General features: G+C 41.2%; 2 protein-coding genes across 10 annotated transcripts in view; one reads left to right on the top strand and one right to left on the bottom strand.

Annotated features, from left to right (window-relative positions):
• The window catches only part of LOC106576680 (Golgi-specific brefeldin A-resistance guanine nucleotide exchange factor 1), a 74,152-nt gene extending 61,391 nt beyond the window's left edge, over positions 1-12,761 (top strand). For 6 of the 8 annotated variants that reach the window (XM_014153976.2, XM_014153982.2, XM_014153981.2 and 3 more), the window contains 11 exons: positions 825-1,050; positions 1,270-1,427; positions 1,644-1,890; positions 2,868-3,070; positions 4,515-4,665; positions 7,519-7,649; positions 7,965-8,066; positions 8,320-8,433; positions 9,094-9,277; positions 9,491-9,658; positions 9,770-12,761. In XM_014153976.2, coding sequence (XP_014009451.2) covers positions 825-1,050; positions 1,270-1,427; positions 1,644-1,890; positions 2,868-3,070; positions 4,515-4,665; positions 7,519-7,649; positions 7,965-8,066; positions 8,320-8,433; positions 9,094-9,277; positions 9,491-9,658; positions 9,770-10,044 — 1,959 coding nt within the window. In that variant the 3' untranslated portion in view covers positions 10,045-12,761. The remainder of the gene's footprint in view (positions 1-824; positions 1,051-1,269; positions 1,428-1,643; positions 1,891-2,867; positions 3,071-4,514; positions 4,666-7,518; positions 7,650-7,964; positions 8,067-8,319; positions 8,434-9,093; positions 9,278-9,490; positions 9,659-9,769) is intronic. The other 2 variants (XM_014153983.2, XM_014153979.2) reach the window with 1 other exon arrangement.
• Positions 12,762-12,820: 59 nt separating this feature from the next.
• LOC106576681 (core histone macro-H2A.2) lies at positions 12,821-18,989 on the bottom strand. 2 transcript variants are annotated; one of them, XM_014153984.2, is made up of 9 exons: positions 18,616-18,989; positions 16,467-16,658; positions 16,191-16,297; positions 15,444-15,638; positions 15,226-15,336; positions 14,973-15,072; positions 14,784-14,873; positions 14,346-14,520; positions 12,821-13,414 (listed from the first exon to the last, which is right to left on the bottom strand). In XM_014153984.2, exons 2-9 carry the CDS (start codon positions 16,636-16,638, stop codon positions 13,249-13,251), a joined length of 1,116 nt encoding a protein of 371 aa, XP_014009459.1. In that variant the 5' UTR covers positions 16,639-16,658; positions 18,616-18,989; the 3' UTR covers positions 12,821-13,248. The 2 variants fall into 2 exon arrangements, with proteins under 2 accessions (XP_014009459.1, XP_014009460.1); XM_014153985.2 differs by lacking the exon at positions 18,616-18,989 and adding an exon at positions 17,272-17,297.
• Between the last annotated feature and the right edge of the window lie 5,315 nt (positions 18,990-24,304).

Below are 24,304 nucleotides of genomic sequence, written 5' to 3'. Positions count from 1 at the left end.
AACAAGTCCCTAGTGAACACTTTCATATGTATTTATGAATTGATTGTGAAGGAGTTAAAAGATCCAAGTTATGTAAAGGAGGTTTACATGTTTGTTGTAAAAACCCTACTGTTTTGAGAGTGATTGTTATTAACCATGGGGGGGGGCAGAAACTTTTCTTTTTTTTTAAAGCTTAATTTATTTATTTTTTGTCTTATTTACGGAGTTATCTGCTGTTTTGCAAAAAGTGTCTTGTGATAGAGTTGCATCTACTGTTTTGCAAAAAAAGTGTTTAGCATTTGCATTGGTGTAAAACCAATGACAAATGACTGTTGTGCAAAAAAGGTTATAGTTTTGGCCACGCGGATCCCAGTTTAGCTCACATGGATCTGTTTCCTTCACTGTGTTTAAGAAATCGAGGAAAACTGTAAATGGAGCATCAACTTTTGGTCCCATTTCTTCTATAAGGTCTTTAATTGGCTTTCAATCTGATCTCTAACCCAGATGGACGTTGTTACAGCCAACTAATAATGTTTTCTTCTTCCTGTTCTGTGAACTGTGGCGATCAGGGCAAACATCTTATGTTGCAGGGACTTGAATCCACAACGTGCTTGTCACAAATCCCATATTTGTTTTTCTAATCTTTTCCTTTCAATTGTGCAGTGAGACCAAGAACTGTGAGACCTAGCGCAGTATATACATTGAACTGTATTAGGAATTGTGAGCCGAATGTCGGGAACGTACTTCAATTCCCTAATCAGTGAGATCGAGGTCACCGGCAGTTCAAGCAATTGGTCTTATACAACATCGGCGTCCACTTAACCCCTCTGCCACCCTATCTCTAGGTGCTGCTGTCCCTGCGTCTCCTGCTGATGATGAAACCACACGTCCTGGCCCGGGTTAGCCGGGAGGTGGCCTACGGCCTCCATGAGCTGCTCAAGACCAACGCTGCCAACATCCACTGCACAGACGACTGGTTCACCCTCTTCTCCCTAATCGAGTGCATCGGGGCCGGGATCAAACCGCCCGCCTCCTTCCAGGTCACCTCCACCAGTCCCGACATCGACACAGGTCAGCCTCTTACATGTACAGCATCACGTGGAATGGTAGCCTACTTTGTTGGCCTTAGCAGCGGAGAAACCATATGATCACCTAGTTTACGGTCAATTGCAGTGACTTTACACAAACAGCTCGGCTGTTATATTACAAGGCACACGTCCACACTGTTAGTGGCGTGTTTTGATGCCTGGTAAAAAAAATATCTATGTCCTGTTTCCACCTTGGTTCCAGGTGCCCAGTCAGACAGTGAGCTGTCGTCCCACCACCACAGCGAGGTGAGTCTGGACCGGGGCTACACCTCCGACTCTGAGGTCTACACGGAGCATGGAAAGTCCAGGATGCCCCGCTCTGTCACTGACGTGGACGTGGCCAGCAGCGGATGGCTGGTGGTAAGAGCCAACACACACTCACTTCACCTGCTTACACTTTTCTTTCGAGTGCTCAGATGATCAACTCCAGAGATCTTCATAGCGTTAATACTATTTTACACTGTTTATTGTGGAACGCCCCACTGTAATAGTAAAGCTAAGCTTGTTATTTTGTCATATCAATGTCAGTCAATGCCTCAACATACGGCACATCTCACACAGTGTTTATATTGGCAGGTTGGTAAAGATGACCTGGACATCAACAAGGTACCGGCCTCTGGCTCCAAGCCCCTGCTCAACCCTCTAGTGAACCAGTACAGCCTGACCCTGGGCCAAGACATGGGCTTCCACGACACCAAGTCCCTCATCAAGTGTGTGGAGTCCCTCTCCTTCATAGTACGCGATGCTGCACATGTCACCCCTGAAAACTTTGAGCTGTGTGTCAAGGCCATCCGGGTGTTTGTGGAGGCCAGCCTTAACGGAGGTACGACTTCCTCTTTCATCACTTCATGTTGACTGACAAATCAATTCCTATTTGAGGTTAATTTTATATTCAGTCTTTTTCCAAAGTGTTTCTTGAAATCTTCCAACAATGAATTCGGCATTTTATTTGCTTTTACATCAATGCTGATTTCCAAGCTAACACATGCCATCAAACTATGTTTGAGTAATTTCTAAATTAAGCTTTGATAGTTTGGCATGTTGGGTGGTTACTCTTAAAAGCCTTTGGAAGGGGATCTCAAGGCATGTCTATATAGTGACTGACCTGACTCTGGGTTCCCTGCCTCCCCCACACCAACCCTTATTGAGGACTGTGTCACTCGGCTGTCCTTCTCCCCATTCATTCAGCAACAGCAGTCTGTTAGTGATCCAGACTCCAGAGTAAAGCAGGGATTACAGTGGGAGGTGGTGCTGGTGCACTGTGCAAGCCTGGCACCACTGATAGCCTTTTAATTTCTCCCAGCGCTCCAGACCCTTAGATACCTGCTGTCAACACTGCTTTACACACTTAACAATAAAGTTTGGTTGAACAAAGACCTCACGCTAAGCACCGCTCTAATCTATATGGGAAGCAAATGGAAACCGCACAGCCCTAAAACCTGCTATTACTCAATTAGAGTTGATATAGCCTTTGGGGTTTACGTGAAAGGAATGTATTTTTTCCTGGAGAGTTTCCTAAGCGCTAAGTCATACCCTATAGAGCTATCAATTAAGATAATTACTATCATACTGCACAATGTCTTACACTAGAATGGCCAGTCCTGAACGCAGCCTTAGGGTAAAGACATGAGTCACATGGTCTCTGTACTGCTAAAATGGATTACCTTTGGGAGCAGTAAACAGTGGGCATTCATTCTCTGTTCAGAGATATCAGTCAACTATTATGAGAAAATTTCACCCTCAGGATATATATCTGTAACAATGGCTAAAAACAGTCCCTTCATCTCTCCTGACCTACAGGCTACAGGACCCATGAGAAGAAGAAGAACCACAAGTATGACTCCCAGAAGTCCCGTGTGAGGAGGAAGCCTCGGGAGAAAGAGGGGGCATCCCGCCGCGCCAAGGCCTCCAGCCAGAGGCCCTCCCGTTCCCATAGCGACGACGAGGAGGACGAGGGGGTCCCAGCCAGCTACCACACGGTGTCATTACAGGTTAGTCAGGACGTAAGTACCGCAGCCCTCTTTCCCTTATGCCTTGGTCTCTGTGCTGCTCAGGGGCTCTGTTCAGTTGGGTGAAACGTTCCGAACTACATGACCAATCATGTCTGTTCTACACAATATATTTCTCTATCTGAAGGTTCTGTAACGTTGTACCCTCCTGAATATGCCCCAGGTGTGCTCTGCCTCAGGTGTGTGTGGGTGGGAGGTGGGGTTGCGGAGGGAAGGCGGGGATTTGGGGAGATTTCAGCTATATCTTCCCCTCTCTTGGCACATTATGGTTGTCATGGCAATTAAGCAATGTTGTGGCGGTGTTTAGTCCTATTTTTCTTGAACTACTATTCTCATTTCCTGAGGTGTGATTAAGAAGTTACATTGTCTGCCATCTCTTTTCAGAACTAATTTGGCACTAATCAGGTATTCATGCTCAGTCGACTAATGCTAATATCCACCTCTTGTATTTCCTATTCACAAATGAACTGTCTTGGAAAGGCTGAATAGTGAATTCTCAATGCTCATCGCTCTACTCTAAATGAAATTAAACTTTCAAACCTTGACTAATTAATTGCTTGGAAAGGTATATTATTAGCTATTTAGGGCTGTGTAGGGTTGCAAAGAGCGGGAATATTACCAGTAACTTTAGGAATTTTGGAAACTTTCAAGATTTTAACACATTTTCATGAAATATAAAAGATACCCCCCCCCCCCAAAAAAGAACATGTTTATAATATAAAAATATAATCATAAGGCTATAAAACATTATGCTAAATGTAACCCATCAACATAGTTAAACCCTTGCTGTTTTAATGAGTATGGAAAATCCTTCATATTTATTTAAAAAAATATATTTTGGGGTTTCCCATGTCTATATATATATATATATATATATATATATATATGTTGTAAATGTTTTGGGTCAAACTGGTGCCGGTTGTGAAAAAAGTCAATAGTTGGAAGAGCTGCGGAGTTAATTTCAAATTATATCATAAGATGTTTTCTCCAGAACCATATGGGATATCTACTAGAAACTCATGGAACGGATCAGATGGACACGAATATTAAATAAAACTTTTTTTTATTTTTGTAGATTTCCCAAATTTACTAAATGTCTTTGGTAAATTACAGGGAGTTTTGCAAACTTAGGTCTGTGTAACATAAATGAAATGATGTATACATGGAAAATACTGTACTATACAATATACCCCTCTTCTCCATCAGTATTTCAAAATGACATAAATATCAATACTCTTATCACAGATCATTACCTAAATATATTGTCAGCATTAAAATAAAGTACTTAGACATGTAAATGTTATTTTAGTAAATGTTATTGAGGAAATGTCTTGCAGCCAATACAGACATTGAGTCATACTCATGTTTAGAATCAAGCTGTATTGTGATTAGAATAGCTATGACCACGTCATAATGACATGAAGTTCCCCTGGCTCAGCTGTTAGACCTGATGCACACGCTGCACACGAGGGCCGCCAGCATCTACAGCTCCTGGGCACAGGAACAGCGCCACTTGGAGGTCGCAGGGAAGAAGATTGAGGCTGACTCCCAGACACTGTGGACCAGCTGCTGGTGCCCACTTCTCCAAGGTCAGAGACTTTAACCCCTAGCTATCTATAAAACATATTTGCATATAGGCACCACTCAACTCTGTGTTTATTAATAGGGGTTAAACACAATTCATCATTGTTTCCTAGTCATTTGTAAGTCGCTCTGGATAAGAGCGTCTGCTAAATGACTAAAATGTAAAATGTAAATTTGAGGAATGTTTTCAATGTCATTGTGCGGAACGGAACCAAAGGCACATTTCCTGTTTTCGTGAACAATAAGGTTTTCACGTTAATGCTTTTCTGCTTATATTGGAACTAATGACTAGTATTTAGAGGAGAGTCATATACACTGAACAAAACTTTACTTGTTGCATTTAGATTTTTGTTCACATGTTTCATGAGCTGAAATAAGATCCTAGAAATTTTCCATATGCACAAAAAGCTTATTTCTCTCAAATGTTGTGCACAAATTTGTTTACATCCCTGTTAGTGAGCATTTCTCCTTTGCCAAGATAATCCATCCACCTGACAGGTGTGGCATATCAAAAAGCTGACTAAATAGCATGATCATTACACAGATGCACCTTGTGCTGGGGACAATAAAAAAAATCTAACATCAAGTGGAAAGCCTTGCCAGAAGAGTGGAGGCTGTTATAGTAGGAGCTACTGAATATGACCTCTCCTGGTACTACTGAACATGACCTCTCCTGGTACTACAAAACATGCACTGAAAACAATGGGTACAAAGCCATAGTAACATCAATATACATAAAAACACAGAATCCCAAACACCAAACATAATGTTCATTAAATCTGAGTGTTGTCAATGTCAAAGGTGTTCATTCCACAGACTAGAGTGATGTATTTCTTCTTGGCACGGGGGACTTGAGCTATGGTTATTTTCTTAGGCACAGTCTTCTTTTTCTGTTCGGTCTGTTAGGAAAGGAAGGACACTGGGAAATGGGTTTAATCTACTGATGTCCTTTACACTGCTCATTTAACCTAGTGATGTCCTTTTATCCTGGTAATTTACCTTGATACTGTTGGATGTCGAAGTTTGAACATTAGTCATGAAGATTAGGCAACAAAGAAATTATGCACGAAAATACTGAGATCCTGAGGCCCATTGTGAGATTCATTTTTCTTAAGGTACTTGTGACCAACAGATACATATCTGTATTCCCAGTCATGTGAAATCCATAGATTAGGGCCTAATGAATTTATTTCCATTGACTGATTTTCTCATATGAACTGTAACTCAGTAAAATCAATGAAATTGTTACATGTTGCGTTATATATTTTTGTGTCTTCAGAAAGTATTCACACGGTCCCCTTGACTTATTACACATTTTGTTGTTACAGCCTGAATTTAAAATGGATTAAATTGAGATTTGTTTTGTCAATGGTCTACACACAGTACCCCATAATGTCAAAGGGGAATTCTGTTTTTCGAAATTAGTACAAATTAATAAAAAAAATGAAAAGCTGAAATGTCTTGAATCAATAAGTATTCAACCCCTTTATGGCAAGACTAAGTTCAGGAGTAACAATTTGCTTATCAAGTCACACAAGTTGCATGGACTCACTGTGTGCAATAATAGTGTTTAACATTATTTTTGAATGACTACCCCATCTTGGTACCCCACACACAATTATCTTTAAGGTCCCCTCAGTCGAGCAGTGAATTTCAAACACAGATTCGACCACAAAGACCAGGGAGGTTTTCTAATGCCTCGCAAAGGGCGGCACCTATTGGTAGATTGGTACAAAGATACAGGCGTCCTTCCAAACTAAGTTGCCGCGGAGGAACGAAACCGCTCAGGGATTTTACCATGAGGCCAATGGTGACATTAAAACAGTTGCAGAGTTGAATGGTTGGGATAGAAGAAAACTGAGGATAAATTATATAGTTACTCCACAATACTAACATAATTGACAGAGTAAAAAGAAGGAAGCCTGTACAGAATAAAGATATTACAAAACATGCATCCTGTTTGAAACAAGGCACTAAAGTAAAACTGCAAAAAATATAGCAAAGAAATTACATTTATGTCCTGAATATAAAGTGTTTGGGGCAAATCCAATACAAGACATTACTTAATACCACTCTCCATATTTGTAAGCATAGTGGTGGCTGCATCATGTTACGGGTATGCTTTTCATCAGCAAGGAACGGGATGGAGCTAAGCATAGGCAAAATCCTAGAGGAAAACTGGGTTCACTCAGCTTTACATTAGACACTGGGAAATTAATTCACCTTTCAGCAATAATCTACAACATAAGGCCAAATCTACACTCGGGTTGCTTACTAAGAGACAGTGAATGTTGCTGAGTGGCCGAGTTAGTTTTGACATAGATTTCAAGCAGCTATGTCAAGATCTGAATATGGTTGTCTAGCAATGATCAACAACAAATCTGACAGGGCTGGAAGAATTTTGAAAAGAATAATAGGCAATTGTTGCGCAATCCAGGTGTGGAAAGCTCTGAGACTTACCCAGAAAGACTCAGCTGTAATCGCTGCCAAAGGTGATTCTAACATGTATTGACTCGGGGTTGAAAATTTATGTAATGAAGATTATATTAGTGTTTTTTTAAATTATGTATTTTTTTAATTTTATTTTTACAAAAGTTACACATTTTTCTTCCACTTTAACACTTGAGTATTTTGTGTGACAAAAAATAACATCCATTTTAATCCCACTTTGTAATGCAAAAAAATTGGGAAATATTCAAGTGGTGAGAATACTTTTCTGAAGGCACTGTAATTCACTGAGATGACCCTTGAGAGAGTGGTCTTGTTCTCACTCCACTATAGCATTCCACTTAACACTCTTGCCGGTCTTAACACTTTATATCTGACATAAGTATCCATACATTGTGTGAATCCCATAGGGATAGCCTGGCTGTGCTGTGATGCCAGGCGGCAGGTGCGAATGCAGGCCCTGACCTACCTCCAGAGGGCACTGTTGGTTCATGACCTGCAGACACTAGATGCTGTGGAGTGGGAGTCCTGCTTCAACAAGGTGAGGGGATGCTGAACATATTTTACATTATAGGAGGACCACTGTGAAATGGTTGTGTGTGTGTGTAAGGAGAGTGGTGGGTCATAAGAATAGCTGCTGAATGGTTCCTCTGAAATATATATAGTGAAATATATGATTAATTAAAAGAGTAGGCACTTGGGGCCAAATCCTAGCTTGCCATGGGCATTTATTTAGAATTTTATGGCAAATATCCCATTGAATACAATGCAGTATTATGCAAAAAACATAAAGTTCGAAAATAAGTGGGAAATAATTTGATCAGTGTTAACTGTGTTCTAATTACTGTGTTGCCAGGTCCTGTTCCCCCTGCTGACCAAGCTGCTGGACAATATTAGCCCTGCAGATGTGGGAGGCATGGAGGAGACCAGGATGAGGGCCTGCACCCTGCTGTCAAAGGTCAGAGTTCAGTCAACACACAACAGGAAGCCATTTCATAGTGTGAAATCTGTAATATGTGTTCAGACCGTAGGGTTGGCTTTGGTGTTTTTTTTGGGTTGAGAAATTGACAAAGTTGCTAAATCCTTCCACTGTCTAGCATTGCTTATCCGCCTGAAGAGCGATAGTATAATATGCTGTGTCAGGTAGTGCCTGTCCTACTCATGTCATATCTGAATATCTCACTGTTTTCTATTGCTTTGTTCTCCACCAGGTGTTCCTGCAGCACCTCTCTCCCCTGTTGTCTCTGCCCACCTTTGCTGCCCTGTGGCTCACCATCCTGGACTTCATGGACAAGTACATGCACGCTGGCTCCAGTGACCTACTGGTGAAGATGCCTAATATTGCACAGTATCACATGTCGATTTCAACTCCTATTAGCTCAGGTGTTTCTATGGGTTACTGCCAAAATAATGGAAACACTTGAGTAAATGAGGGATACAAAGTATATTGAAAGCACAGGTGTGGTTCCTGAGTTAATTAAGCAATTAACATTCCATGCTTAAGGTCAGGTATAAAAATGCTGGGCAGGCCATTATTTTGGCTACCATGACTATACCCCCAAAGGATGACAATGCCCCTATCCACAGGCCATGAGTGGTCACTGGATGGTTTGATGAGCATGAAAACGATATAAACCATCTACCATGGCCGTCTCAATCACCAGATCTCAACCCAATCGAACACTTACGGGAGATTCAACACTTGTACAATCTATGCCAAGGCTCATTGAAGCTTTTCTGGCTCGTGGTGGCCCAACGCCTTAATTAAGACACTTTATGTTGGAGTTTCCTTTATTTTGGCAGTTATCTGTAGCTAGTCTAAAAAGTCCATCACTTTACAACAGCGAGTGGTCAAACGCAAAGGAGGGCACACTCAAGAAAAATAACAGTTAATGTTAATTCCTTTTCAGCTCGTTCAGTGTTTTTTCCTTCTGTGTGTGATTGCACGGCTGATGGGCTGTTTTTTTTTTTTATCCCGACCCCAGCTGGAAGCCATTCCAGAGTCTCTGAAGAACATGCTGCTGGTGATGGACACAGCAGGAATCTTCCACAGCGTTGACTCCCGTACGGGATACTCTGACCTGTGGGAGATCACCTGGGAACGCATCAACTGCTTCCTGCCTAACCTCCGGGAAGAGCTCTTCAAACAGACAGTCATACCCCAACCAGGTAGAGGTCCACACACTACACCTGCATCTATTAAGGCCTTGTTTTCTCCAATATGCTGTGAATATTAACAATATATGAATGTAGGTTAGTTAGAATACACTTCCTACATGTTTTTCATGATGTGTGCTTAGCCTTCAGTGTTTCAGTGTTATTTCTGCTATATAGCTGCATAAAGCCAGATCACTGAAATGCAATGGTGCTCTGTGTCCATAGATCCTGCTCCCAGTCCCCCAGTGGAACTTGCCCAGCCGGCTGCCCCCTCCCCCCCAGCCTCGCCACCCCCAGCCCAGGCCCCATCTCCAGTGCCAGCTGCCCCCACAGAGCCAAAGACCTCCAGCAGACCAGCGTCGCCCCAAGATCCCCCACCACCTAGTGCCAACGGTAACCATGTTAACATGGCCAGTCATTTATGAAATCTGGCCAAAGCCAATGATCATTGTCAGTTTCATAGCCAACAATAAATGAATGAATCAATGTCCTCTTCTCTTCCAGGAACTGACAGATCATCTCCAGTGCCCCCGTCGACTCCCCCCATGCCCACCCCAGTGAAGATGTCCCCCCAGATCTCTACCCCCCTGAGTCACTCCCACATGAGTCAGTCCCCCCTCATCCTGCAGCCCCTGGCCTCCCATCTGCAGGTAGGGGGCGTGCCCCCCATGTCCCTCCCCATCATCCTCAACCCCGCCCTCATTGAGGCCAGCTCACCTGTCCCCCTGCTCCCTGCCCCTAGGCCCACCGACCTTAGTGACACCCCGGAGGTAAAATAGAGCCACCATAGCCCTATGCCTACTCTCACAGGGGGACTCTGTCCCCCACCTGTCCCCTAAACAACATGGCTTCCCTTAGGCTCTGCACCCCTTCACAGGAGGGGATGGGCCAACTCTGACAGAGAGACCCTGGCATGCATGGTCACCTCTCAGACAACACTAAACAACCACAGACACATCTAGCTTTGGTCTTAATCTAACATCCTGGGGCCTGCTGTCCTTCAATATTCACGTATTCATCAGAAAATACATATTTATGATATACATATACGATGCTGCATGGATGTTAAGGACAGCACCTATTTGACTCGCTTCGGTCTTTCCCACTTTTCCTACTGAGTCAGTTCCAACTTGAGACCTACAAAGTTAAGTACGTTGTTAGTATGCCTGTGCTTAACATTAATCTAGAGGTCCTGCCAGGAATAAATCATAGTGAATAACTTATTTGGTTTTAGGTGCTGCATGTTGTTTACTGAATAGGATGTACAGAGATTAATTTACTCCAGTCAAAGTATCAGGGCACTGTCTTAAAACAATAGAGTGAAATACTAGCTATATCATAACTCTTGTATCTGAAGGTCGAAATATAAGTGTACAGTAATATAAAGCATACAGTTTATATATTTCCATTATAAAATTGTGTCTGAGGTTTTTGAAAATAATGATATTATATGATATCCTGAGATTTCCAAAGAGGGAGAAATTTGCCAACATGTTGTCACAAGCTTGTTTGCAAAAAGTTGATTACAATGCCCAAAATAACAAAAATCTGTTTTAAAAGGACACTACATATTCTTAAGTCCTCTAAACACTGTTATACCCAAGAGGGACAGAGGTGTGCATGGTTTGCCTTGGAAAGATGGATTTGAGATGCTGCCATTGCAAACAAGGACAGCACCTAGAACATTCCGACCGTGACGACTGGTCTGGCCTGGGCGTGTTCGCTTTTATCGATCAGGTTAGAGGGGTTTTATAGGAAGGTCTTAATGAGATTATTTAAACGAGTACAGTATTGACTAGCAGATTGAGCATAGACAGCCATCAGTAAATCTGGGACAAGCTGATCTAAAATTCAGTTTTCATTTTCAAGTGATGAGATGAATGGTCTGGATCATCTTTTCAAGTTTTCATTTGGGACTACTTTATCCCACTTGACACAGGGAAAGTATTCTTCCATGTCACTGTCTGTACAGTAAGCAGTACAGTCATTTATTGATTGCAGAGGAGTTCAGATATTGGTAGGTTGAAGTTAGAGCCTTGATCTTCTGTCAAATTATACCCAAACCAGACACCTCGCTGCATGTGATGATGGAAGAAGAATAGTTTTCAAAAGCATCATCCACTTAGAACAGGGATGGGCAACTGACGGCGGCCCGTGGCCCCTGTTTGAAAGGCCCTCGGATCACTGCCCCCCACCACAGTCGGGTTCTCAACTAGAATACACAAGGTGCAATTTCAAAATTTGGTTGTGCATCAGCTGTTTTTCTATCTCTACTGATAGTAAGTCAATTAGCCCATGTCAGCTAAAATGTTTGATTGCCAAGTTAATTTAGCGGCCAGCTATCCAGACTTGTTATCATGGTCAAATTACAGGCCGGGGGGCTCCCATTGATTTTGTTAGTCAGTCTCACTCGGATATTATATTAACAACTGCAAACATTTCTCTCCACCCTATGACAAAATGTGTAGAATTGTAGGAAATTAGCTGTAAAACTGCTAATTTTCCTCTCTGCCTCATGGCAAAATGAGTAGAATTGCATGAAATTAGTTATAAAATGCTAAATCTTCTCTCCACCCCATGGCAAGAGTATTCTGAATTACAGTAAACATGCTTTAAAACTGCAACATTTTCTCCACACACCATGGTAGAATTGCACCAAATTAACTCAAACTAAAATGATCTCCACTGTCAAGACGGGGGCCACTAAAATGTTTTGCTCGCAATGGAGGGTGTTATGTGGGTACGCAGACCTACGAGCAACTGCATCGCCTCATGATGAGTTAAAAAAAAATTGTGGCTCCCCCACCCCCATCATTTCAGAGCGGTATACTACAAAGCAAGATCAATGACTTGGACAGCTAACTTACCAAAATATTCGGAAATAACTTTATGCGAAAGATTAGCATGAAATGGGCATGGTCTAATTGACTCAACAACCCAAAAATGCAAGTATAGGTTTATTAAATTAATAAAACAGAAAATGAATAGTTATATCTGGTTGTTTATTAAAGTTAGCTGGCTAACTCTTTGATGCTGCTTTGTAGTATTATCCCTGTGTTGTCTATTTCGAATGCCCAACCTTGTGATTTGTGTAACCTTCAGTGCAGTTTATTTCTCTCGGCCGTTGCCCTTATCAGTCTAAAATTGTAATCTTATTTATTCCGCAAGGAATGGGCTGTTGGGGAATGAATACTCTTGTTGAAGCACAGTTGGGAGCAACTGCTTTCAGGTCAGGTTAAATTACTCTCCTAATCCACTGCCTTATGTCAGAGAAATTAGAAACGCATTAGTCTGTCTGTGCACCAACACTATACAATACAATGAAGTGGAGCCCCTCTTTCGCAGGGTTGTTAAGTCTTTTTGTAAGCTGTTCATTTGTTGTACTGCATTGTTAGTTATACCAGGCGCTAATTCTTGAGTAAACAGGAAATTACATGTGTATATATAAATAAAAGGTCATGTACTTTTTACAATGTAATAAATATAATGAAACTGGGTTGCTGTGCTATTCATGGGTGTTGGTAAATGATGCATCAATCAAATAAGAACTGGATCTGTGGTGTAAAACATCTGTATTTTTATTTCAAAGCAGAATGAGAAACACTTTTCTTAGTAAACTAACTGTATCAGAAACTACAGAGGGATTCTAGCAGAAAAAACAACCGTCAAAATTGTCTTTGTACATGGAATGTGAAAACAATATCAGTAAATAAGGGATAAGAATGACAAGCCATGGGATTATTAATTGAGTCTAGTCTAAAAAGAAAGAATGCAATCCTGTAAAAGGAAGACAGTGTAACATAAATGCGTACAGTACTTCACTCACAAACATTGTTTTTTTTTTACGCCTTCCGAGGGCTATCCAATGTCAAAAACGCCTACTTACAGCACCTTTGATCACACTATATCAGCTGCAAAAAACAAAGATCCATCTGAAATACAACTGCAACCGTTAAAAAAAACACCTCAAATCAAGCATCTCTTCACTTGGCATCCAGCTTGGCCATTTCCTGAAGGTATATTCCGATGCTCTCGCTGTCAAACAGTACAAAGTAAATGTTTTTCAGGGAGGAGGTTGTCGCAGAGACAAAATGGTTGGAGATGGCCTTGAGGATCAGCTGGGCGGCTGTTTGCTTTGGGAATCCATTCCTACAACCAGGAGAGATACACAGATGTGGGCTCAATCTCAATTTGACTTTCTACAATTCCTCACACCTTATCTCCTTTATTGGAGGAGATAGGTTCAAGGTCCTTCCCTCCTTTGACCTTCTTCAATGCATTTTGAGAATGAATCAAGGAAAGATTAATTAAGAGCCTTGGTTCAGAAAGTTGAGCTATGTTAATTTAGTCAACAATAACTGACAAAATGTCAACGACCAATTACTCCTGACGAGATGCCATGAAAATTCCACGTCCAATCATAAGCTTGCAGAATATTTAATGCAATCCTCTCATTGGCAGAATGAATGTTTTTTTAAGCACGGTCTGATTGAGCTGATCTGCCCAGCTCTCCCATACAACTCCCAGGTGGTCACTTCAGTCACTCATCAATCTTTTTAACTGGCAGCAAGGACACTTCAATTGTAAGTAGACTCTTTTTTTTTTTTACTCTCTCATACTATTTACTGAATATTACTAGTACAGTAATATTTCTGGCATTGTTGTAGAAAGCTCAGATTCTTCCATTTTTAAGGGAATCACTGTTATTTACCGCCACCCCAAGGTTATGAAGGGGAGATAAAAGCTGAATGCCTAAATTGTTTAACATGTAGCCAAGGCTTTGTAGCCTGTGGTAAATCATTGCTGGCATTGGTTACAATGTGCCAGCTATATGAGGGGATAGTAGACCTAGTTGGATAAGACTATCTCAATGTACACATGGAAGTAAGTTATAGGTGTACACTAATTATTAAATTCACTGACAAATGTCTGACTAAAACTAGACAAATTGTTCAGAGTTTTAGTCGACTGATAACGAAGAAGGATGAAATTATTCAATTGTGACTAAGATGTATTTTAGTCATATCAGTGTTTTTATTGTTACTGGTATAGATTTAAAACTGTAGTTGAGTAGTCTCACCGGCCAGCAGGAAGTGAGGGGAAGGCAACGGACTTGAGTTTCTTCTCCTCTGCAGCAGAGAGGCAGGCCTTGACAGTCTTCTCCAGCTGGTCCTCACACTTCTCTGAGCCCCATTGAGGGATGTTACAGTGGATGACAAAACGAGCTGGCATCCCACTGGCCTGGCTCACTGCAACTACAGGAGGAAGACACGGAAACACACACTGATGTTTCACTCCTTCTTTGTAGGTTTAAATATACGCATTGACAGTGTACTTGAGGCTAGACGGGTGAGTGAGGGCGAGACGATCATGTGTCGATGATGTTTATTATCTGTATGCTGAATGTGGGTCTTTGGATAAACACATTTGGTAATAACATCATTTCATTACCATTGCATGCGAAACTTCTCAAACCTCTCATTCAGCAGATTTTACTCTAGTTTCCAGATCTCCATACCTGACGCTACCTCCAAAGGTCCCTGTGCTTTCCGCAGTTCTTTCACTGCCTCCATGAAGTCTCGCCCCCCTGCCTTCTCCAGGGCACTGCCTGCAGACGAGCACACAACAGGTAAGAGGGATAATTGTAATGGGCCGTGGGCCTTTCACACGTCCAAGAAGAAAAGACCAGCAGGTCTGGCATTCTCACCCACTCCCTCTTTGAGGTCCATCTCTGCATTTGTAGGGTTGATGATTCCCTCCACCTTGATGGTTCCAATTTTGCTAATTTCACTCTCTGTTAGTGAAAGCTGTTTTAGGGGATGTAGAGTTGAAGTTATAACAAAATCACTTAGAACCTTGACTCGTGTCACTTATGTCCAAGGTGAATGACTGGGGTATCTTTATAAAAGGTGTGATAGAATGACATGTCATTACTGACATGCGACTACATTTAATGATACCTTTTGTCCAAGGAACAGGCTTTTCGCTGAGAGGATAGTGAATCCATCCCCTGGCCCATCTTCCACTGTTGAGTTAGCTACAACAGCCTCTTTGTCGTTTTCCGTGTTTTTCTTTCAAAAGAATCAATGAAAAACAGAACACACTCATGCTTCTTATCGCACTATAACAAACACATTGACAAATATTGAGATGTTTGCCGTCATTCATGTGTACTTACCCTCTGCTTACGGCCTGGTTTGCCTTTGCCTTTTTTGGTGGTGGGTTTCTTGATGCTCTTGACGCGCTCCGCCCTCTTCTCTGGCACGGTCACCTGAGTGTCCACTTTCACTCGGCTGCCCCTCTTCTTGGACAGCAGCTCAGGGTGGATGCGAGGCAGGACCCCTCCGTTTGATATGGTCACCCCTCTGAGAAGCTGAGAGGCCACAGAACAGGAGAATCAGTTGACTATTCCGTCTCATTGGTCAATTTCTTCCCTCTGAGAAATACTAGGCAAGTGGTAAAAATCCTGCTAAAATGATAAAGATCATTGTCTATTAAGTGTAATTATTTCATCATTATTTGATACCCACTTATTTGAATACAGGCGGAATGTCCCCACTGTCTAAAAATAAAATTATATTTTTGAGTGCATTGAGCATCTAACCTCTTATCTTGTCAGGATATGGGGCCTCAATAAAACCGTTTGTCTATTCGAGGTTAACCACAAAGCGGTGGCAGTTCATGCCTGATGAAATCCTACCTGGTACAGATGCCATTTGCCGTCAACTGCACCTTCCTGAACACTTAAGACAAAGGGACTACCTTCATCATTAGTTTTATGGATCCCTATTGGGCACTAATCTACTGTAATATAATATGGTGTAACGATTGTGCAAGTGAAGTGGAACAACATGAAAAATGTACTCTGCTGAGTTCATTATAGGACATCTTTGAAATGTCAGTTTCAAGGGGAATTATACTGTACCTGGTTGAGCTCCTCATCGTTGGCGACAGCCAGTTTAATGTGCCGAGGAGTTATTCTGCCTTTTTTGTTGTCCCTTGCTGCATTCCCTGCCAACTCCAAAATCTCAGCTAAACAAGAAATTGTCATTAGAAAAATGTTCTGCCACCGTTTACCAAGAAAATATAAATGTTCATATTTTACACAAGTGAATTTAGGAACATTGTTTTTGTGTTTGCTGACACATGATGACACTGTGTGACATTGGTGTGTGTGTTTTCACTCAGGCGAGATACCAACCTGCCAGGTACTCAATGACAGCTGCCATGTAGACGGGTGCCCCCATGCCGATGCGGTACTTGTGCGTCCCTGTGCGTAGATACCTCATCATCCTCCCCACAGGAAAGATGACCCCTGCTCTGGCAGAGCGGGACAGTTTGGTGGTCTTCTTCTTTCCTCCTCGGGCTGACATCTTGCCTCAGCTATGTCTACCTGGGGAGGACAGCAGTCATATTACCATGGTTAGTGTTCAGGATGGAGATTGCAACTACATTTAATTGGTTATTTGTACTATACATGCAACAATGAACCAATTGAAATACACTAGACCCTATTGTGCAAAACTGTCTTTATAATGCCCACTTGCCCAAAAGAAGTTAGTAAAGACTACATTTACTCCAGTGGAGGCTGGTGGGAGGAGCTATAGCAGGACAGGTTCACTGTAATGGCTGAAAGGAAATGAATGGACTCTGTTCCTTTTATTCCATTCCAGCCATTACAATGAGCCCGTCCTCCTATAGCTACTCCGCCAGCCTCCACTGATTTACTCCTGCAGAAGCCTATTGTGCCATTTTGAAGCTTCTATGCATTGAAATGGTAAGGGTTTTGTGTTGGGAGCAGAATGACTAGAGGCAGGTGTGTAGCAGAATCAAGATATGAAGTATGGGTGTGAAAAGTAAACCAACGTGTTCGCAGGCTATATGATTTATCATTCTTTAAACTGATAAAACATGCATAAACACTTGAGGAACAAAGATTGAGATGTACAGAAGAGGCCTATCAGGGGCATCATATTGTCCTCATGTAGGCAAGAAAATACCCATACCTTGACTTTGCAAAGTTGATAAGAACAGAGACTGAATAAAACAAGCAAAGCACACTAGATTAGCAGAATATTCCAAATTATTCAAGAATAAAAGGCCTACAACATTTAAAAGCCTAGTGCAGTCAAAAACGTGATTTTTCCTGTGTTTGATATATTTCCACACTGAGGTTGAATAATATTGTGAAAATGATAATGCAAGAGCTGTTCGAAAAGACCGTTGGGGGGGTCGCCTTCCATGGTGACATCACTACCGGCAAATTAGTTAAGACCAATAAGAAAGAGTTCCAAAACTCTCTGCCAATAACTATCTGATTTTCTGTTTTTCCCTCCCCACTCAAACCACTCCCAGACCTTCCTAGAAAAATTATTGCTTGAAAAATTGCTCTTTGCTAAAAAGGTATTTTTGTAAAAAAAAAACATCATTTTCATTGAAAACAACCATACTATAGTACTTCCTTGTTACCCAGAAATGTATTGATATTGAGATAAAAACGGCTGCATTGGAACTTCAAGAATTCAATTAAATTGCCAAATACGAAGCATTGTTCAGAGGAATTGTAAAGTTGTGCATGAGTATTAGTTTGATTTTCAAGATGGGAAGGTTACTTTGCCAGAGGTTGTAAACAAACTCAATAATACTAGTAGAGAAGAGGTCCGCGGTGGCTTACAGTAGAGTCCCAGATTTAGAAATTCCATTTGCAATCTGAGACCCGATATATTATTTCGGATAGCTATGCCCTATTGCATTGAATGCATTACATTTTCTTGTGCACCTTGAATGCGTTTTGTATCCTCGATTGCTCCCATGCAAGGGCAAAATAAAATAACAGGGAAAAGATCGTGACACCTACTGTAACCTACAATACTCGACGTATGTCATTTAATTCATGTTTGTCGTAAAATGTGACGTTTTAAAATTAGATCCTAACCGACATAACAAGACAATGTACAAATCGCCATGAATATAGGACAAATTAAATACGTGTATACATAGACGCTCTATTCTGCAGGAATAAAAATGCACATGCTGGTAGGCCTACGTGTATTTTTCGGATAGGGTACGCGTATTGAAAAAGCATTATGCACACCTATCTAATCAAGGGCCTCGCTTCAGTTGGTCGCCTGTCCACTATAAATACGCGGCTGTTCTCAAATAGAAAGGTCTGGGACATCGGGCCGTAACCTTTCTTGTAATCATGTTGCTCACATGCAACAGCGCAACCCCCATTTTGTTTTCATTGCATTGAATGTGTAATCTCATCAGACATGGAAATAAATTATTTCGGAGACGCAGCTCGCCACCGAACGAAATAAGCCGGATATGCGTGAGCGTGAAATGTATACCTGTTTGTCGTCCTTTACACGAATAAACGCAGACCTGAGTTTCCCCTTCACAAATCCCCCGAGGAATTGCTATGTTTTTTTTTCTTCGCTGTCCTTATGCGTATCCTGTTCCTAAAAAAAAAAACTACAGCCACAACCACCGTATAAGAGGCTGGCTCAACGCTACTACTGATGCTGCAAAGTGGAAAAAAATCATTCCAGGGGAAAATAGAATGAAACGCCCCCTTAACATGGCTTCCAGGGGAGAAGAATGTTGGTTGAAATGAACGCGATGTGCTTAAAGATAGGACAGAATTTGGCTTTGTATACCTAGAGATAGGTCTGGGCTATGTGTACAGCATAAATTGTGGATGCATACATAGACACTCCAGTCCATCCTAGTGTAAAGGCTACTGTGTAGTAGACCAAGAAATATGCATCATGGTTGCCCACCTTCATTGTGTAAATTCTGCACAGCAGGCAAAAAAGGACTCAGGAGTATACTGTAGAGGCCGACACTAGCCACCCCTCCACAGTAGGCCTACATGTCAGGAGCATCGCAGTGCAATGGCATACATTTATTTTACCCAGGTCCAAAACTGAACGTTTCCGCAGATCCTTTTTACCATATTCTATGACGATTTTCAACACGAACAGTTTTTTATTTATTGATGTGCTGATTTGGGGTCTGTGTGTCCTTCTTGTGTTTTTTTTTATGGTGTATTTATTAGCAATGTATGTTTTGGCTGGTGCAATCAAATCTCCCCATGGGGATTAATAAAGTACGATATTTTATTATTGGCCATTTGGTTATTCTGTGTAATCCCATGTTGCCATAATGTTGCAAAATCTCATATTCCTAAAATAATTAGGCAATAGTCATAAAACATATGTTAAATTGACATTTACAGGCTATTGAAACTGTGAAAATACAGTTGAAGTCGGAAGTTTACATACACTTAGGTTGGAGTCATTAAAACTCGTTTTTCAACCACTCCCCAAATTGCTTGTTAACAAACTATCATTTTGGCAAGTTAGGACATCTACTTTGTACATGACACATGTCATTTTTCCAACAATTGTTTACAGACAGATTATTTCACTTATCCACAAAATCACAATTCCAGTGGGTCAGAAGTTTACATACACTAAGTTGACTGTGCCTTTTAAACAGCTTGGAATTTCCATAAAATGATGGCTTTAGAAGCTTCTGATAGGCTAATTGACATAATTTGAATCAATTGGAGGTGTACCTGTGGATGTATTTCAAGGCCTACCTTCAAACTCAGTGCCACTTTGCTTGACATCATGGGAAAATCAAAATAAATCAGCCAAGACCTCAGAGAAAACTTTGTAGACCTCCACAAGTCTGGTTAATCCTTGGGAGCAGAAGGTACCACGTTCATCTGTACAAACAATAGTACGCAAGTATAAACACCATGGGGCCACGCAGCCGTCATACCGCTCAGGAAGGAGATGCGTTCTGTCTCCTAGAGATGAACGTACTTTGGTGCGAAAAGTGCAAATCAATCCCAGAACAACAGCAAAGGACCTTGTGAAGATGCTGGAGGAAACGGGTACAAAAGTATCTATCCACAGTAAAACGAGTCCTATATTGACATAACCTGAAAGGCCGCTCAGCAAGGAAGAAGCCACTGCTCCAAAATCGCCATAAAAAAAGCCAGACTACAGTTTGCAACTGCACATGGGGGCAAATATTGTACTTTTCGGAAAAATGTCCTCTGGTCTGATGAAACAAAAATACAACTGTTTGGCTATAATGACCATCGTTATGTTTGGAGGGAAAAGGGGGAGGCTTGCAAGCTGAAGAACACCATCCCAACCGTGAAGCACAGGGTGGCAGCATCATGTTGTGGGGGTACTTTGCTGCAGGAGGGACTGGTGCACTTTACAAATAGATGGCATCATGAGGCAGGAAAATTATGTGGCTATATTGAAGCAACATCTCAAGACATCAGTCAGGAAGTTAAAGCTTGGTCGCAAAAGGGTCTTCCAAATGGACAATGACCCCAAGCATACTTCCAAAGTTGTGGCAAAATGGCTTCAGGACAACAAAGGCAAAGCATTGGAGTGGCCATCACAAAGCCCCTGACCTCAGTCCTATAGAAAATTTGTTGGCGGAACTGAAAAAGCATGTGCGAGCAAGGAGGCCTACAAACCTGACTTAGTTACACCAGCTCTGTCAGGAGGAATGAGCCAAAATTCACCCAACTTATTGTGGGAAGCTTGTGGAAGGCTACCTGAAACCTTTGATCCAAGTTAAACAATTTAAAGGCAATACACTCAATTAGTATTTGGTAGCATGTAAACTTCTGACCCACTGGAAATGTGATGAAAGAAATAAAAGCTGAAATAAATCATTCTCTACTATTATTCTGACATTTCACATTCTTCAAATAAAGTGGTGATCCTAACTGACCTAAGACAGGGAAGTTTTACTAGGATTAAATGTCAGGAATTGTAAAAAACTGAGTTTAAATGTATTTGGCTAAGGTGTATGAGAGAGAGTTTCAGTTCATAAAAAATGAAATGAAGGCAGTTGAAACCATATCACAGCCTGTATGACTAGCTATTTTATGCATCAAGGGGAAATCACATGGGACTAGGTTGTCAGATGAACCAATCAGATCTGCCAAAGTCAATTGCTAAATGGAGCCATGTCTGAATTAACTTCCAAACAACTCCCAGGCTTGATTTGTCAAATCTCATAATACACACTGATACCTTACAATTTCTTGAGTTAGAAAATGTCAATAATTTATATGTTCAAATTAAACTGGAAATGTTTTAGTAAGGGTATACCAATGATAATTGTTGTCTCCATCTGCAACTTTGGTTGTCTGTGATCCTGAACAGCGCCAGCCTTATTCTAATGATATTTCCTCTTGTTCCCAAGGTCAAGATTAGGCCTGTGTCTGTCCAAAGACCAATGCCCCGCAGCCGCCTTGAGCTACCGCATGTAAATTTACCATCAATGGGAAGGATGGATGGATGGATGCAAACCATTAAACTCATCAGCCCTGCCATCCTCAGAGTGCATCTTCTGCCCTGTCCTATTATGATATAGGTAAGTAAGTGATAAGTTAATTGGTATGGTGATACTATATCAGTTACCTATATTAAATGATTACCCTCTTCCTCATTCTAAATATCAATGGGACCTCCTATTGCCACTATTTCATTATTTTAATTTACACATGTTCACAATATGTCCTTATTGCTTAGAGTTGATGCATCTCAATGGACAATCCCTGAGCTATTATAGCAGTCAATATAGTCGTCACAAATTACGTTTGGAGAAACGACTTCCCTTTCCAGTGCCCATTACTTATCCTTCAACAGAGGGCAGTAAAATAAAATGTTTTATCTATTGGACCATTATCTATCCCATCATTCCTATTACGCTATATAACGGTTAAGGAAGTAATGGTTTTGTTATTGATACAGCTTTATGTAAAGAATTATCTCCGGTAGTGTAAAGTGGTGATGATGTGAATAAGAGCTTGCAAGAGATTCACATACAGATGGAAAGAATGCATTTGTCTCTCTTCTTGTCCTGCCCTGTTGTATCTCGCTTGCTACCCAGTAGAGGTCAGCACCTGCATGTCTACTTTGATTCATTCAATGTAATTGTCTCAGGCATTGGGTCACAGCAGACTATTTAAACTCTCAGATTCATCTATTGATATAAGGCCTTGAGATTGTGATGGAAATTTTGATCTTGAGGCTTTATTAATGTATTTATATTTTAAATGTCTTACACAGAGATATGCATGTACTCCCTGTTCACACACGACTCCAGCACCATCATTAAGTTTGCCGACGACACAACGGTGGTAGGCCTGATCACCGACGACGATGAGACGACGATGAGATAGGGAGGTCAGAGACCTGGCAGTGTGGTTCCAGGACAACCTCTCCCTCAACGTCAGCAAGACAAATCAGCTGATTGTGGACTACAGGGAACAGAGGGCCGAGCACGCCCCCATTCACACTCCACCGGGTCTGCAGTGGAGTGGGTTAGCTAAAGCTAGACCCACTCCACTACAGACCAGTCGATGTGAATGGGGGCGTGCTCGGCCCTCTGTTCCACACCTGTTGTTTATGAACCATGTGACAAATAAAATTCGATTTGATATGATGGGTTAATAAGACAGTAATGTAAAATATTTTTGCGTTACCTTTTGTGTTACTTTTAAAATGTCTGTAACACTTGAGAATCAATATAATCACACTTAAGTGATGACCTGATTTGTTTATTATAGATATTTCACTATGTTTCTCATGTATGCCATCACTGTGAGGGGAAATGGGTGTTACCAAGAAAATTTTTACTCCCAAACATCCAAGCTCACACAGCTGCAGGCTTATTTAGAAAACATTCTGTTATTGGCATGAAATATATTTTAGATTGGCATTAAAACTTAGTAGGGCTAGGCCCCTTTTTTCCCCAATTGAATGACGTGCCCAAAGTAAACTGCCTGTTCCTCAGGCCCTGAAACCAGGATATGCATATAATTGGTACCATTGGAAAGAAAACACTTTGAAGTTTGTAGAAATGTTAAAATAATGTAGGAGAATATAACACAATAGATATGGTAGGAGAAAATCCAAATAAAAACCAACCAGAATTAATTTTTTGAGAGACCATCCTCTTACAATGGCAAGTATAAGGTCATACTGAAAATTAGCTCCCTGGATGCAATTCCTATAGCTTCCACAGGGTGCCAGCAGTCTATGTTCAATGTTTCAGGCTTGTAACTTCAAAAACGAATAAGAAATACGTTTTAGAAGAAGGACAGTGTTGGAAATTCGTGTTTGCGTGCGCCGTGAAGACAGGACGCACCTGCTAAAATCGGTTTCCTATTGAACATCTTTTCGTAAGAAATATTATAGTGTGATTTACATTTTAGGTTATCTGAGGAGTAAATGGAAACGTATTTTGACTTGTTGAAACAAAGTTTAGGGGTAGATTTTTGGATTCCTTTCTCTGCATGTTGAACGAGTGGATTACTCAAATTGATGGCGCCAACTAAACTGACTTGTTGGGATATAAAGAAGGATTTTATCTAACAAAACGACATGTTATAGCTGGAACCCTTCGGATGACAAATCAGAGGAATATTTTCAAAAAGTGAATATTTAATGAAACCTGTGCCGGTGGAAAAATATTTTGATGTGGGGCGCCGTCCTCAAACAATTGCATGGCATCTTTTTGCTGTAATAGCTACTGTAAATCGAACATTGCTGTTAGATTAACAATAATTTACGCATCAACAGATATGACACTTATATGTACCTAAATGTTTAATATCCATAATTTTTATGATTATATATTTTTATGATTATATATAATTGTGCGCCCTCCAGTTTCACCAGAAGTTGTCGGGACACCTAGCCCAACACTAGCACACCACACCCCATCAAACTGAGAAATATAGTGTAATGCCATTAAACTTCTGAATTATTCAGTATAGGGGAATGGGACATTTTTATATCTGCAGTCGGTAATGACAACCCAAAATCAGTCAGACAATGATAAAGAAGATTATCCTTTTTTCCCCCCTCGGTCCTGTGGAATAAAGCAGGACCAGATGGCAGATATATGGATAGAACCAGAGAGGATGCAGACACTTCTGGTGTTGGATCTCGTTTAATGATCTAACCCAGGGATGGGCCACCTTTTCTA

This window comes from Salmo salar, chromosome ssa18, assembly GCF_905237065.1.
Source record: "Salmo salar chromosome ssa18, Ssal_v3.1, whole genome shotgun sequence".
NCBI classification, from domain to species: Eukaryota; Metazoa; Chordata; class Actinopteri; order Salmoniformes; family Salmonidae; genus Salmo; species Salmo salar.
This window is presented reverse-complemented; position numbering and strand designations above follow the sequence as displayed.

Bases quoted from the DNA above. Each gene is read 5' to 3' on its own strand.
- LOC106576681 (XM_014153984.2), bottom strand. From the start codon at position 16,638: ATGTCAGCCCGAGGAGGAAAGAAGAAGACCACCAAACTGTCCCGCTCT. The intron at 15,337-15,443 runs GTAAGTACACAT...TTCTTTTGAAAG, and splicing joins AACCAGGCCGTAAGCAGAGG to AAAAACACGGAAAACGACAA. The intron at 15,073-15,225 runs GTATCATTAAAT...CCCCTAAAACAG, and splicing joins GCCTGTTCCTTGGACAAAAG to CTTTCACTAACAGAGAGTGA.